The sequence below is a fragment of the Bos mutus genome, chromosome 26 (genome assembly GCF_027580195.1).
Source record: "Bos mutus isolate GX-2022 chromosome 26, NWIPB_WYAK_1.1, whole genome shotgun sequence".
NCBI classification, from domain to species: domain Eukaryota; kingdom Metazoa; phylum Chordata; class Mammalia; order Artiodactyla; family Bovidae; genus Bos; species Bos mutus.
Genome location: NC_091642.1, coordinates 27,191,845 through 27,204,107, shown reverse-complemented (window position 1 = coordinate 27,204,107; position 12,263 = coordinate 27,191,845). Strand labels below are relative to the sequence as shown.

The window sequence follows — 12,263 nt, the reverse complement described above, 5'->3', positions numbered from 1 at the left end:
GTTTAAATCTGGTTTAACGCAGAATCTGAGAAGACTTCTTAAACTAAAATAAATTCTAGATGGATTTTATTTTATTAAATATAATACAGGTAAACTTCAGAAGATGAGAAGAAAATATGGGTGAATACTTTCAACCCTGGACTTAGAGTTGGTGGGGGGAAGACTTCTTTAAGCAGACCTGAAAATCAGAATTCATTAAAAAAAAAAAATCTGATATATTTGAACAACTAAAAACTAATTCTGTATAGCAATTTTACAAATGATGGGGTTAATATCTTAATATATAAAGAACTCACAGAAACTAATAAGGAAAAGATCAAGACTATAAGAGAAAAGGTGGCAAAGAAAAAAAATATGCCATTCATGAAAGGTATAAAAGTGACCAACAGACATATGTCAGTATGCTAAATCACTAGTTACCAGAAAAAAAGAAGAAAATTTAAATGATTTCTCAGATACTAGAATGACAAATATTAAAAATACTGATACCCTCACATGCTGTTAGTAGGAATGTAAATTCACACCAAATTTCTAAAGATTTAGTTTGGAAATATGTATCAAATTTTGAAGTGTTTATCTTCTCTTAGTACTTACTTCTGTAATTTATGATGATGAGAACAACAAAACAAATATACACAGATACATACATCTTATATAAAGCTATTCATTGTAAGATCGTTTACAGTACTGAAAGCTGGAAACAACCTAAATGTTTGTAAATATCTAACTGGTTAAATGGCTACAGTCCATAAGGTCGCAAAGAGCTGGACAGGACTGAGCACACACACACTGGTTAAATAAATGACAACGGCGTGATGGATGAGAATACAAAGCACAGTGAAGATCTACAGTCACTGCGGGCTTCCCTGGTGGCTCAGCTGGTAGAGAATCTGCCCGCAACGCGGGAGACCTGGGTTTGATCCCTGGGTTGGGAAGATCCTCTGCAGAAGGAAAGGCTACCCACTCCAGTATTCTGGCCTGGAGAATTCCATGGATTGTACAGTCCATGGGATCGCAAAGAGTTGGACCCAACTGAGTGCCTTTCAGTTTCACAGTCACTGCTGTTAAAAGTTATCTCATTGTAAAATAGAAATGATATGCTAAGTCGCTTCAGTCGTGTCCAACTCTGTGCGACCCCATAGACAGCAGCCCAGAAATGATATATATATAGACATATATATCTTATATGTAATCTAATTTGCATAAAATATTAGTCTGTTTTGATAGAAATGATCTTAAGACACTAAAATATTTATGGAAGTTTCTTTTGGAGAATATAGAAGGAACCCCAAAGTCAATGTATACATTGACTGTAAGCTTAATTTCAGGAATATTAAAATGAGAAAGAAATATGCATAATAGCAATGAGGAAAGAAGGTATATCTATGTCTCTTCATACTGTGCTCAGTCATGTCTGACTCTTTGTGGTCCCATGGATTGTAGCCTGCCAGGCTCCTCTGTCCGTGGAATTTTCCAGGCAAGAATACCGGAATGGGTTGCCACTTCCTATTCCAGGGGATATTCCTGACCCAGGGATCAAACCCGTGTCTCTCATGTCTCCTTCATTGGCAGGTAGATTCTTCACCACTAGCGCCACCTGGGAAGCCCCATTTCTTCATATTAGGAACATGTTAAAAATATAGGAAGGATGTTCACCCAAACACTGACACTGTTTTTGCCTGATTTATAGATTTTCACAGGAATTTTATGAAAATTTATTAAAATTTTCTCTGGCTTTAAATTTTATCTTATAATGAGTATCATTTTAAGAAGCAAAAAAAAAAAAAATCAATAAAATGTATGACGCTTCTAGGCAACACTACTTTTCTGGCCAGTTTAAAACTCTTGATTTACCATGTTAAGTAAAAAAATATTAGCACCCAAGCATTTGTCCTAGAAAACGTGAGGTCATTCTGGTCTTAACTATAGTCTCCCTGGATTCTAGGTCTGAGCTTGAGTTGCTGCCAGGTGCTGTGTGTGCTCAGGATCCCCCCACCAAGCTCTCTGACTTCCTGGTTTGTAACCTCTCCTGGCAGACCCTGTCCCGACGCCCTGAGGTCTCACTGCTGGAAGGCCCAAGAAGGGGAGCGTCCCTGCAGTGCTGGGCAGTCCTCCCACACTGGGCGCCATGACCTGGGCTGCTGACCTTTTGTTTCAGCCATGGGAAGAATCGGGCTAAGCAGGAAGCAAATCTAGCATATAGGAGTGGGGTGAGTCAGGAGGAACAAACAGGACCTGGGACAGCAGGAGTGGCCGCCTGGCAGGTAGCCCGAGAGCCAAGCTGGGCCTAAGAGTGTCAGGGAGTGTGTAGCTCTCTCTTGAGCAGGCCTCACGAGAATTAAAGTCGCAGAAGTGTTTCTACTCTCAACTTTCAAATGCTTTTCATGTCCCCACAAACCACAAATGTGTCACACTCTCACGATATCCAGTCTAAGAGAAAGGGTTATTGGGGAAGAGGCAGCCATATCATCTTCATCTTTTCATAATGAGAAAAGGGGTTAGATGAAGCCCTTTTAGGTCAGAGACATTATATCTGGCCTGGTTCTAGAGCCAGGACTAATGTCCTCAAATAGCCACATTTTGATCTAAAAATCAGAAAATTAAAAACCAGATGCTTCAAGGACTTCACTGGTGGCCCAGTGGTTAGATCTTCACGGTCCCAAGCAGAGGGCCTGGGTTGTTTGATTCCTGGTCAGGAAACTAGATCCCACATGCCATAACTAAAAAAAAAAAAAAAAATCCTGTATGCTGCAAATAAGACCTAAGCCAAATAAACAAGTTAAAAAAAAAAAAAAGGTGCAGCTGATCTTTTGGGGGGAGGGGTGTAGGAGAGAAAAAAACCACATTTGAGTTATACAGAGACTACAAGAACACTGGAGTCAGTAAAGAGATTGGATCATCAGTGGAACCTTGAACAAATAACTGAGCTTTAGTTTTCTCGTCTATAAGATGGCAATAATATTTGTCCTTTCAACTTCAAAAGATTAGGAGGAGAACAACATGAAATTATGCATGTAGAAGTGCTCTGTAAACTGAAAAATACTAATATTTCATCACTGGTACTTGGAGAGGAAGTACTATAACGTCTTACAGATAAGGTAGTAGCCAGTAGTTGAGAATGCTACAGGAACTCGGTGAATGTTTATTGAACTGTCTGGAGAAAAAGAGAACCAGTATCTTTGGTAAAATAAGGCACAGAAGAGATCCAGGATGGGGATATATGACACGATGATCTATTTTAGAGTTTAAAAAAATATATGTAGGCTGGGAAAAAGCAGAGGGTGTGAGAAATCTCCCCTCTCACATGTCATAAGCACAAGACAATCATCCCCAGGAAAATGAATATATGTTGGAGAAACTGTATCTGTAAATTATCAACCAAACACAGATAGTCAAGGGGATGTTCTTGGTCACCTAGTTCAACTACCTTCTGTTTTTCCCCCAAGTAGAACAAGAATGCAAATCCAAGTCAGTACAACAAAAAGTGACAAAGTCAATTATAGCAAAGGTTTGGAATTCAAAGTTAAGGTTCCCACAAAACATTTAGCTTGGCCTCTTAACTATGAGAATTGTAGGCAATATACTAAAATGATGACATTAAATTCAATGAAAAAAAAAAACCAAGACCAGTGACACTAAATCATATTCTAACAATCTGCTGGTGTTCAAACTATATAGAAACCCTTTATTTAGTTTCTGTCATCGTAAGGGAAGGGAAATTTTCTGATATTCTTTACACCTTTGGGTACCAAAATGTTTTTTTAAAAAACTGTTTTGGATATAAATCTTGTAAATTATTTTTCCATCTCTCCCCTCTTCTTTAAGTTTACTTTAATGTTAGTCTGGCCTTCTTACTTTAAAGGTTATCAATATAAACGTATACTACCATCGTCTGCTATTTATAGCTATGCCCTAGGTATCAGGTGTCTGTCCCTGATCAGCCAGTGACCCTGGACTGCATTTTAAGTCTTCTGTCTCCCAGCTCCCAACAACTGTCACCTGACAGCATTCGTCAGTATCATTCCTACCTGTTGCTTCATTTGACACTTAGTCCATGTTGGTGGCTGCAAATGGTTCCCATTAGGGGCCAAGTACATAAGAGTTTGTGAGAGACCTCCGCTGCTCTGAAAGGCTGGGGTTTCTTTAGATTCAATGTCCAGCTAAGTGTGGTCCTTCCGCATAAACTCAATGCCAGACAAAATTGTTCTTACCTCCGTAACTGTAGAATGCATCTTTTTCTCGCACTCCAATCACGGTTCCTAAGATATCCACCTGTTTTATTGGATGCCCGTTGTAAAAAAATACACCTGAAATTAAAGGGAAGAAGAAGGCAAAGTCCATATAATGTATGATGACGTTTTCTGCTTCAGTAAATGTTAACTGTGTCAGAAACTCAATGGCATGCTGCTTGCTAAAATTTCAGACGGAAGAATCGGCTATTGACCAATGCCAAGCCCTAAGAAATGCAGATGTCTTTTCCTCAAGGGTTATAAGTGAAAGTTTGGTTTTTAAGAAGCTCGAGCGAGTACAGAAGAGAGAAAACCAATACTGCTAACTACATCTGGTTAATCTCTCCACCTGTGACAATGAAATGCACCTCCCTGTAGAACTCTCATAAGGGGCATAAAGACAGCCATGGTATTATGAGACCTGACACAGTACTTATATTTTGAGGGACTGGAAAAGGAAAGAGAGAGCAAACCACGAGAAAGGCTTCTTTGGCTTTTATAGGAAACCAGTCATCATTTCTACGAATTAGCAGGTTTTTTTTTTTTAAAGAAAGAGACAATAATTAGGTTACAAAACATGACCCTTTGGGGCCAGCAGATTACAACTCAAAAACTTCTCTTTTAAAAATTCTACTTCCAAAACTTAGGCGACAGACAGATGCCAGCAGGCAGGTTCCCCCCAGAGGAGAAACCTGAGAGGGAGAACCCTACCCACCAACAACCAGAGGCCTTTTCTGGACTCAGTGACAGAGACGGAACAGAGAGGGGGACTCCTGGCACTGGTGAGTCCCCTGTTCCCACCTGAGGCCCCAGTGCTGCCCCACCTCCTGGGAAACCCCCAACATCCTTACCTGAACTGCCTATTTGAGCTTAAGCTACCTGCACTGGGTTCTGGGGATTAAAATCTTTCCCAGCGTTTTTTTTTCCCCTCCCTATGAGGACTGAATTCTTTACTTTCAGAAAGAGGCTATAAACGGTGACTTCCTTTTCAAATACATACATGAACTGTAAACAAAGACTCAGTTATCACTCAGTTATCAGCATTTGGCCACCCTCACCCTCTCTGGTTCTTGCCAAGCCTGCTCAGAGCTTATCTTTTCCACATCGTCTGTGGGGAGGGGGCCCTGCACTGAACCCTGAAGCCCTTCAGAAACCACCAGAATGACTTTGCTGATGGTTCTCTTGTTTCCCACATGGATACAGGGGCTGGGAACCTGTCACCTGTGGTTCAGTCCCCACGTGGGAGATGGACAAGGAAACTCTGAGCCTCAGTCAGCCTGCGATTTTAGGAGAGGGGGACATGGTTTGAAGGTGTCAAATTTAGCCGAAAGAAGGGCCATCTCCCTAGCAGAGGCAGACTTCTAAAGATGACTTAGCAGACTGGAGAGCCTGTGCAGAGGGCAACCTTGGGGGCCAAGAGCTGAAGTGGCGGGGCCACATGGGCTAAGGAGCCTGGATCCCTGCGTCACTCCTGGAACAGAGTCGCTTCCTCTAGGAACACCTGGATTGAACAGGGTTAAACTGACTCCGTGGAAAATCCACGAAATCTCCAGAGTAGGGCTGTACTTGAATGACTTCTGAGTTCTTACCATTGAAATCCAGTGATGAGCTGCAGGGAGACCCTCAGTCCCCCGGCCCTGCCTGCCTGCACTGACCAGACACAAAGGAGAGAGTGAGCCTTCAGAGGGAGCCAGGTCCCACAGGACCTTTGCCGGCAGGCTCAGGCTTCCTGTGGCAGAAGGGAAGTTTAAATGAGGGCGTGGGGCATGGCGTCCTCTGCACCACCCCCGCGCCAGGACATGCTCACACGCAGACAGGGGCCATGGCGGCAGACCTTGCTTTCATCCAGCTTTGCTGTAGGGCCGGATGGGGGTGATGGTGACCCAAGTTCCAGACTGGTCTCTGGCTGTGGTCAGCCCTTTCTGCTTCCCCAAATGCCCTGAACTTTCTATTTGAGTACTGAGCAGAGCTAACTTAGGGAGAACTCTCTCTTAGAACCTGACTGGCCTCTCCCTCCCCCAACCTAACTGAAGGTCGGTCCAGGTTGTCATGCTTTAGAAACGGTGCGCTCCTGGTGCCATCAGAGATGCAACAGCCCACCGGGCTCTATGTGGTTGGCTGTGGCTCCCAGGACACCAGCAGTTAAGGGCAGAGCCGTGGAGCCTTGTGGACCCCTGGAGGGCCTGCTGCCTGGCCCTGAAATGTCTTTCCAGCACCTTGAAGCCAAGAAGGCTTGAAACAAGCCCCAGGACTCTTTGGGTCTTCCTGGGATAACCTGGTATGTACTGCTATGGTGGTTTTTATAACGAAGAGTGGATATATTTTAAGAAGGGGAGAAGCGCCAGCCAAAAGGTGTTCCACCTGGGCTGAAGTACACGGAAAAGCCAAGTACATGGAGTATACAGGATTGATGACACAAAGCCAACCAAGTCCTCAAGTTACCCGTGGTGGATGCCAGTCCTCTGACATTACCAACTCTGCATGGGGCAACACTTAAAAAATATCTGAACAGGTAGGCTTTCTTGAAAACAGATTGAAAAGAGAGCCCCCTAAACTTTCACCTCATAGACTGTCAATGCTTGTCTTCAAGGCCAAAGTCACTCAAAGATGCAAAATAACAAGGAAAAACATACAAGCAAGATAGAACAGTGAAGGACACATATAGCAGAAAATAACAGATGATTTGAGTAAAATCATTCAGAGAAAATTGTTTGAAGAGGGAATACACTGCTTGGAAGTAGAGAAGGAAGTTCCCCCAGTGCATAGAAACTCAGATGATAGACTTCAGAAGCACAACCTCCACAAGGAGGAGGACATTGAAAAAGCAATGGAGAGAGCCACTTCCTTCTCTCAATACCAAGTCTCTTCTGTGAGAAAAGGAAGTTGGATGGCAGCTCCACGGACAGAGAGAAAGCCTGAGGAGCAAAGAAAAGAAAATCACCACCACAACAGATACTGGCTGACAATGAGTTTAACCTGCAGCCTTTGTGAAGTGGGCCTTTCACTCCTGGTGCCTTTGCTCCACATGCGGCTCCCAGAGCCCCAACCACCTCAGGGGATCCATTGCCTGGATCGTCAGGTCCCCAGGAAGGAGGACGGTCATGCTGGGAGGGCTCAGGGACCCAGGGTCACAGGCAGCTTTGATTCAGCTTTCACAGCAATGACCTGAACAGCCACACCCACTGCGAGACATTGGCCTTTATTCTCTTTCTTAAAAGCAACTTTGATTTATTTGTTGGTCTTGTTGTTGTTGTTCAGTCACTCAATAATGTCTGGCTCTTTGAGACCCCCGTGGACTGCTGCACGCCAGGCTTCAACTCCCAGAGTTAACTCACGTCCATTGAGTTGATCTAACTCCTTTTATTTAATTGATGCTACAAACACTCTTCCCCAGTGGCTCAGACGGTAAAGCGTCTGCCTAAGGTGCGGGAGACCCGGGTTCAATCCCTGGGTCGGGAAGATCTCCTGGAGAAGGAAATGGCAACCCACCGCAGTACTCTTGCCTGGAAAATCCTATGGACAGAGGAGCCTGGTAGGCTACAGTCCATGGGGTCACAAAGAGTCAGACACTACTGAGTGACTTCACTTCACAGATACTCTTACTGAAGTCTGATAGCATTAAAATGCCTAAGATAATATTTTTTTAAATACATTATTCATTTAATATAATTCTTATAAATACATTATATCCATGTCATTGGGTCCTCTACAATTAGATAATATAAGCATCGTATTTTGATTCAAATAAAAGAGTCTCTATTATTTTATCCCATCAGTAAAGCTTGATATAGATAAGGAAATTCAGAATAATAAAGACCATTTCTGTATGCTATGAGCTGTAACAAACCAAATCAAACCAAACCAAAACCCCAAACCTAAGCATCATCACCACCATAGTCAAACTTCAGGACATCCTGTTAGTTTAACGCTAAATTCATAGGTTAATTTAGGGGAGCTGACAATTGGCAACCATTTTGCAAGGCAATTCTGATGCTGACTAGCCAGAGTAAAGTTGAACTTCCCAGGATAAGGGCAGAGTCTCTCGTAAGAGACTCGTACTTCAGGCACCAGCCCCAAGTTTGAGGCTCCTCAGGCCATGCACACTTCTGACAACTGGCTACAAACACCCTCCACAGCAAACTCAGGTCTGATACTTTCATACAATGACACGCGGGACTCGGGGAGGTGCTATACTTAAGACTATAGTTTTATAATGAAGGGGACAAACCGGGACCAGCCAAAGGAAGAGATACATTGGACAAGGTCTGGGAGAGACTAAGCATAACACTGCCGGGTCCTCAGGACACATCGCCTTCACACATTGATGTAGGATTACCAACCAGGAAAGCTCACCCAAGCCTCAAGGTCCAGAGTCTTAATGAGGATTTCATTACACAAGCGAGACTGACTCAATCACTGCCCACTTGACAACTCAATCGCCAGTCCCCCTCCCCTCCCACAGGGTTGGATTGATGTCACCTGGCTCAAAACCAACCCTCTTAATCACAAGGTTGGTTTTTCAGGCCTGAAAGGCCCCCACCCTGAAACTACCTAGGGGCCCAGCAGGAGGTTCCTCATTAGCATAAAATCAGATGTGGTTCAAGGAGTCTACCATGAATAACAAACACACTATCATTCCAGAAATCCAAAGATCTTCCAGGAGCCTCCCACAAAAGCCACCCGAATTCTTCATTATACATTTGTTTCTTTTTTTTAAGTCGTTTTTTGGTTAACTTTTGTTATTTTAAAATATTCTTTGCTGTTTAAGCATTTCTAAATTTTATGCGGTCAAAATAAAAGTTTTTTTCTTTATGACAACCAAACCAAACACAACAACAGCAAAACAACACAAAACTAAAACCTAGACTAGTAGTTACTTCCCACCCTTCAGGATGCTACAGTCTATAGAAGATCACTCTATGAAATTAGTTAATGACTTCTTCAACCATGAAGTTTTGAAACCAAGCAGGGCCCTGCAGGGGCTCTCCTGGGTACAAAAGCATTTCTGTGTCTGTGTCGATTTTTTTTTTTTTTTTGTAGAAAAAAAGGTTTCAGCCTCTTAGACCTTCCCTGAGTTCCAAAGGGCAGATTCAAGCAGTTACTAATTAAGGGAGTGGGGGATGCAGAAGCAAAGCCCAAGCAGTCAAGAAACAATAGTGCCTCAAACAAAACAGACTCCCAGTTCCCCCTTAAGGGGAATACCTAACAACCTGATTCACACCTTTGAGTTCTTCTGCAGGCACTAAGAACCCCCACCCAGGATGATGGTAACTACAAGCTGAGTGCCCAGACTGGTCAAAACCAGGAGACTGATGATTGCGATTCCGGTAATAGCAGCCTGTTACCTGACCACCAACCAATCAGAAGAAAGGCATACACCACGTAGCCCTCATTCCAAATATTGCTTTTCAAAACTCTTCCCTGAAAACCACGAAGGGAGTTCAGGTTTTCTGAGCCTGAGATGCCTGTTCTCCTTGCCTTGGCCCTTACAATAAACCTTTCTCTGCTCCAAACCCCAACATTTTGGTTTCTTTGGTCTTGCTGTGCAAGCGGCACACAAACCTGGGTTTGGCAACAGTTGCGTTTTAAAAATGACATCTGAAACATTACCACCAGTGACTGGGAGCAGTTTTCCATGATGTGTTAATACATTATAAAGTCCTTCACCCACAGGAAGAGTTTGGCCCCTGTTATGTCCCTGATACTTCCTTGAGCACCTACAGAAGACCTTTAAGCAAGACTGGCATTTGGTGTGAATTAATTTCTTCCTAAGGAGATGAGTTATGAAGAATACCAGACTGGTCTGAGAAACAGACAACAGAGAGGAAGGACGGCTGCCTTCCAAGGAAAAAACCAGATCATCTCCAACAATACTTAGAAAATAAAGGTGTGGTGAAAAAAATCTGTACAAAAGCCTTTGGTATAAGGTCATCCAAATATATTGGTAATGAGGATGGGAAACACACAAAACATGGTCTCATTAAAATTGTACATAGTTGAGATTCTTAACCACTTCTGACTCATAGCTTGCTATTCATTCAAAATAGCAAAGAGAGTTTAATCAAACTTCTCAGATAGCATAATAAACATGTGAAGATTCATCCACAGCTATGTGAATTACTTATTATCCTAAACTGTATTTGCTATACTTGGAGGTATGAAGATCCTACCTTTAGCGACCACCACTCTGATTTTAAAAATGATTTCTAACTTTACAATGCTTTGTTGCTCCAGTTACTATGATTCGAGAGCCCATTAGAGGCCAGGCACTGTTTAAGAGCTGGGATTACATAGATGAACAAGGCAGATGATGTCTTTCCTCTTGGGGAGTTTATATTATTTTGATTCTGATCTTGATTCTGATCTATTCAAACAAAACCAAACTCCACAAGAAAATCAGGCACAGTTAATCCTCTCTTTACAAAGAAAACTCTTAAGCTTTACAGGTGAGTCACATACCCATACCCAGGCCAGGTAAGTGGTTAGAAAAAGAAGTAAGGCCTAAGTTTTCTACCACAAACAGGTCCAGAGAAAAACAACTGAGCATTTTTAAATATGAAAGACCTCAAACCCAAGTAAAAACATTCTTCAGTACAAAGTTACTGCCCCAAACATCTATTTAAAAAAGATTTAGATTGTTTTGAACTTGCACAGAAATGAACTTGTCTAAGGATGCAGGTTAGGTCAGTTTCAAAGCTGCAACTGGAAAGGTTCTTCTAAGCCCCTAAGCCCCAAATTTCTGCAGCTTTGGGGGAAGGAAGGGTGGGGTACAGATGCAGCCCAGAGTAGCCACCTGGGTGACCAGCCACATACCTTGTACCTGGCCAGACTCCTTCAAGTCCAGGATGTCCCTGATGTAGAGTTTTGCAAAGGCTAGAAACACAGGATCCAAACCCCACAAGAGGGAAGGAGTTTCGTCTTCACACTGGCTGGAGTTAGACTCCATCTGGAGACTGGGCTGTGGCTTCCAGCCAGCCCTGAAAAGCTCAGCATCTAGAGCCGAGATCTAGATGGGAGACAAAAACCAGGAGGCAAAGCTGGTAACTTGGGTATTGAAATCGTCACGGCCCCTAAGCTGTTCCCTGGGCAGGCATCCCGAACTCTGGGAGGGGTAAACCCAGGGCCCCGGGCCTGTTAAACTGCGCGCCAAGGGCTTGAGGAAGGAGGTATTCCTCCAGTGAGGGCCCCTGAGTTCCTCAAGGCTTTTTCTTCTGCCCCACGGCAGTGTTTCTCCTTCTCCAAGGTACCCATTTCTAAATGGCTAAACACCAACTTTTCACTTGGGGGACATAAGGCCATATATGCGTACCCCGAAACCGCTTTAATACGTGGGTTCCAGAGAGGAATGGGCACCCTCGTGGCCAGACACGAGAGGGGGTAGAGTGGGTGGGACCGTTTGTAGCTAGGCCCCTGCATCTTCCGGTGTTGGGGATGAGACTGAGAAAGGGAGGAAAAGGAAACGAAAAACAGACCCGGTCGCGGCCCCTCCCGCCGCACCCGCGCCGTCGGCCCACAGGTCCTCGGAGCGCGCATGCCCGGCCCGTCCGGCGCTCAGAGGCCGCGGGCGCCCAAAGCCTGGAGGCGGCGCCGCCAACCCCGCCCGGAGCAGAAGCGCTAGGTCGAAGTCACCTCCCGTGCTCCCAGCTAAGGAGCTGGGGGGTTGGGCCCGACACCCTCCCGCGCGCGGGACCTACCACTGTGTCCCCGCCCAGGCCCTTCCTTCTTGCCGCCCGCGGCTCCGCCCCTTCCCAACGAGGCCGCGCCCCATTTTGCATCCCGCTGCGGCCTAGCCAGGTGCTCCTTTCCAGGTGGTGGCCGGCCTTGGCAAGGGCTGCGCGGGGCCCATTGCTTCTAGCAGCGACTTTCTTGAGTCTCCAAGGAAGTGCAGAACCCAAATCTCCGAGGCCTGGAAGCTGGCCCTAAAACTCCTGCTGCCCAATCCCCGCCTTCTTAAGTCCCCCTTTCATCCCAACTTAGTGGTGGGACCCTGACCCATGACCTCCAAGAGGTTAGGACTGGGTCAGACTTTTTTCT

At 44.5% G+C, this 12,263-nt stretch overlaps 1 protein-coding gene across 5 annotated transcripts in view; it reads right to left on the bottom strand.

Annotated features, from left to right (window-relative positions):
- Nucleotides 1–11,908, bottom strand: part of STN1 (STN1 subunit of CST complex) — a 37,632-nt gene extending 25,724 nt beyond the window's left edge. For 2 of the 5 annotated variants that reach the window (XM_070363479.1, XM_070363478.1), the window contains exons 1-3: nt 11,702–11,908; nt 11,043–11,235; nt 4,212–4,307 (exon numbers count right to left, since the gene is read on the bottom strand). In XM_070363479.1, coding sequence (XP_070219580.1) covers nt 4,212–4,307; nt 11,043–11,175 — 229 coding nt within the window. In that variant the 5' untranslated portion in view covers nt 11,176–11,235; nt 11,702–11,908. The other 3 variants (XM_070363476.1, XM_014480013.2, XM_070363477.1) reach the window with 3 other exon arrangements.
- Nucleotides 11,909–12,263: the final 355 nt, after the last annotated feature.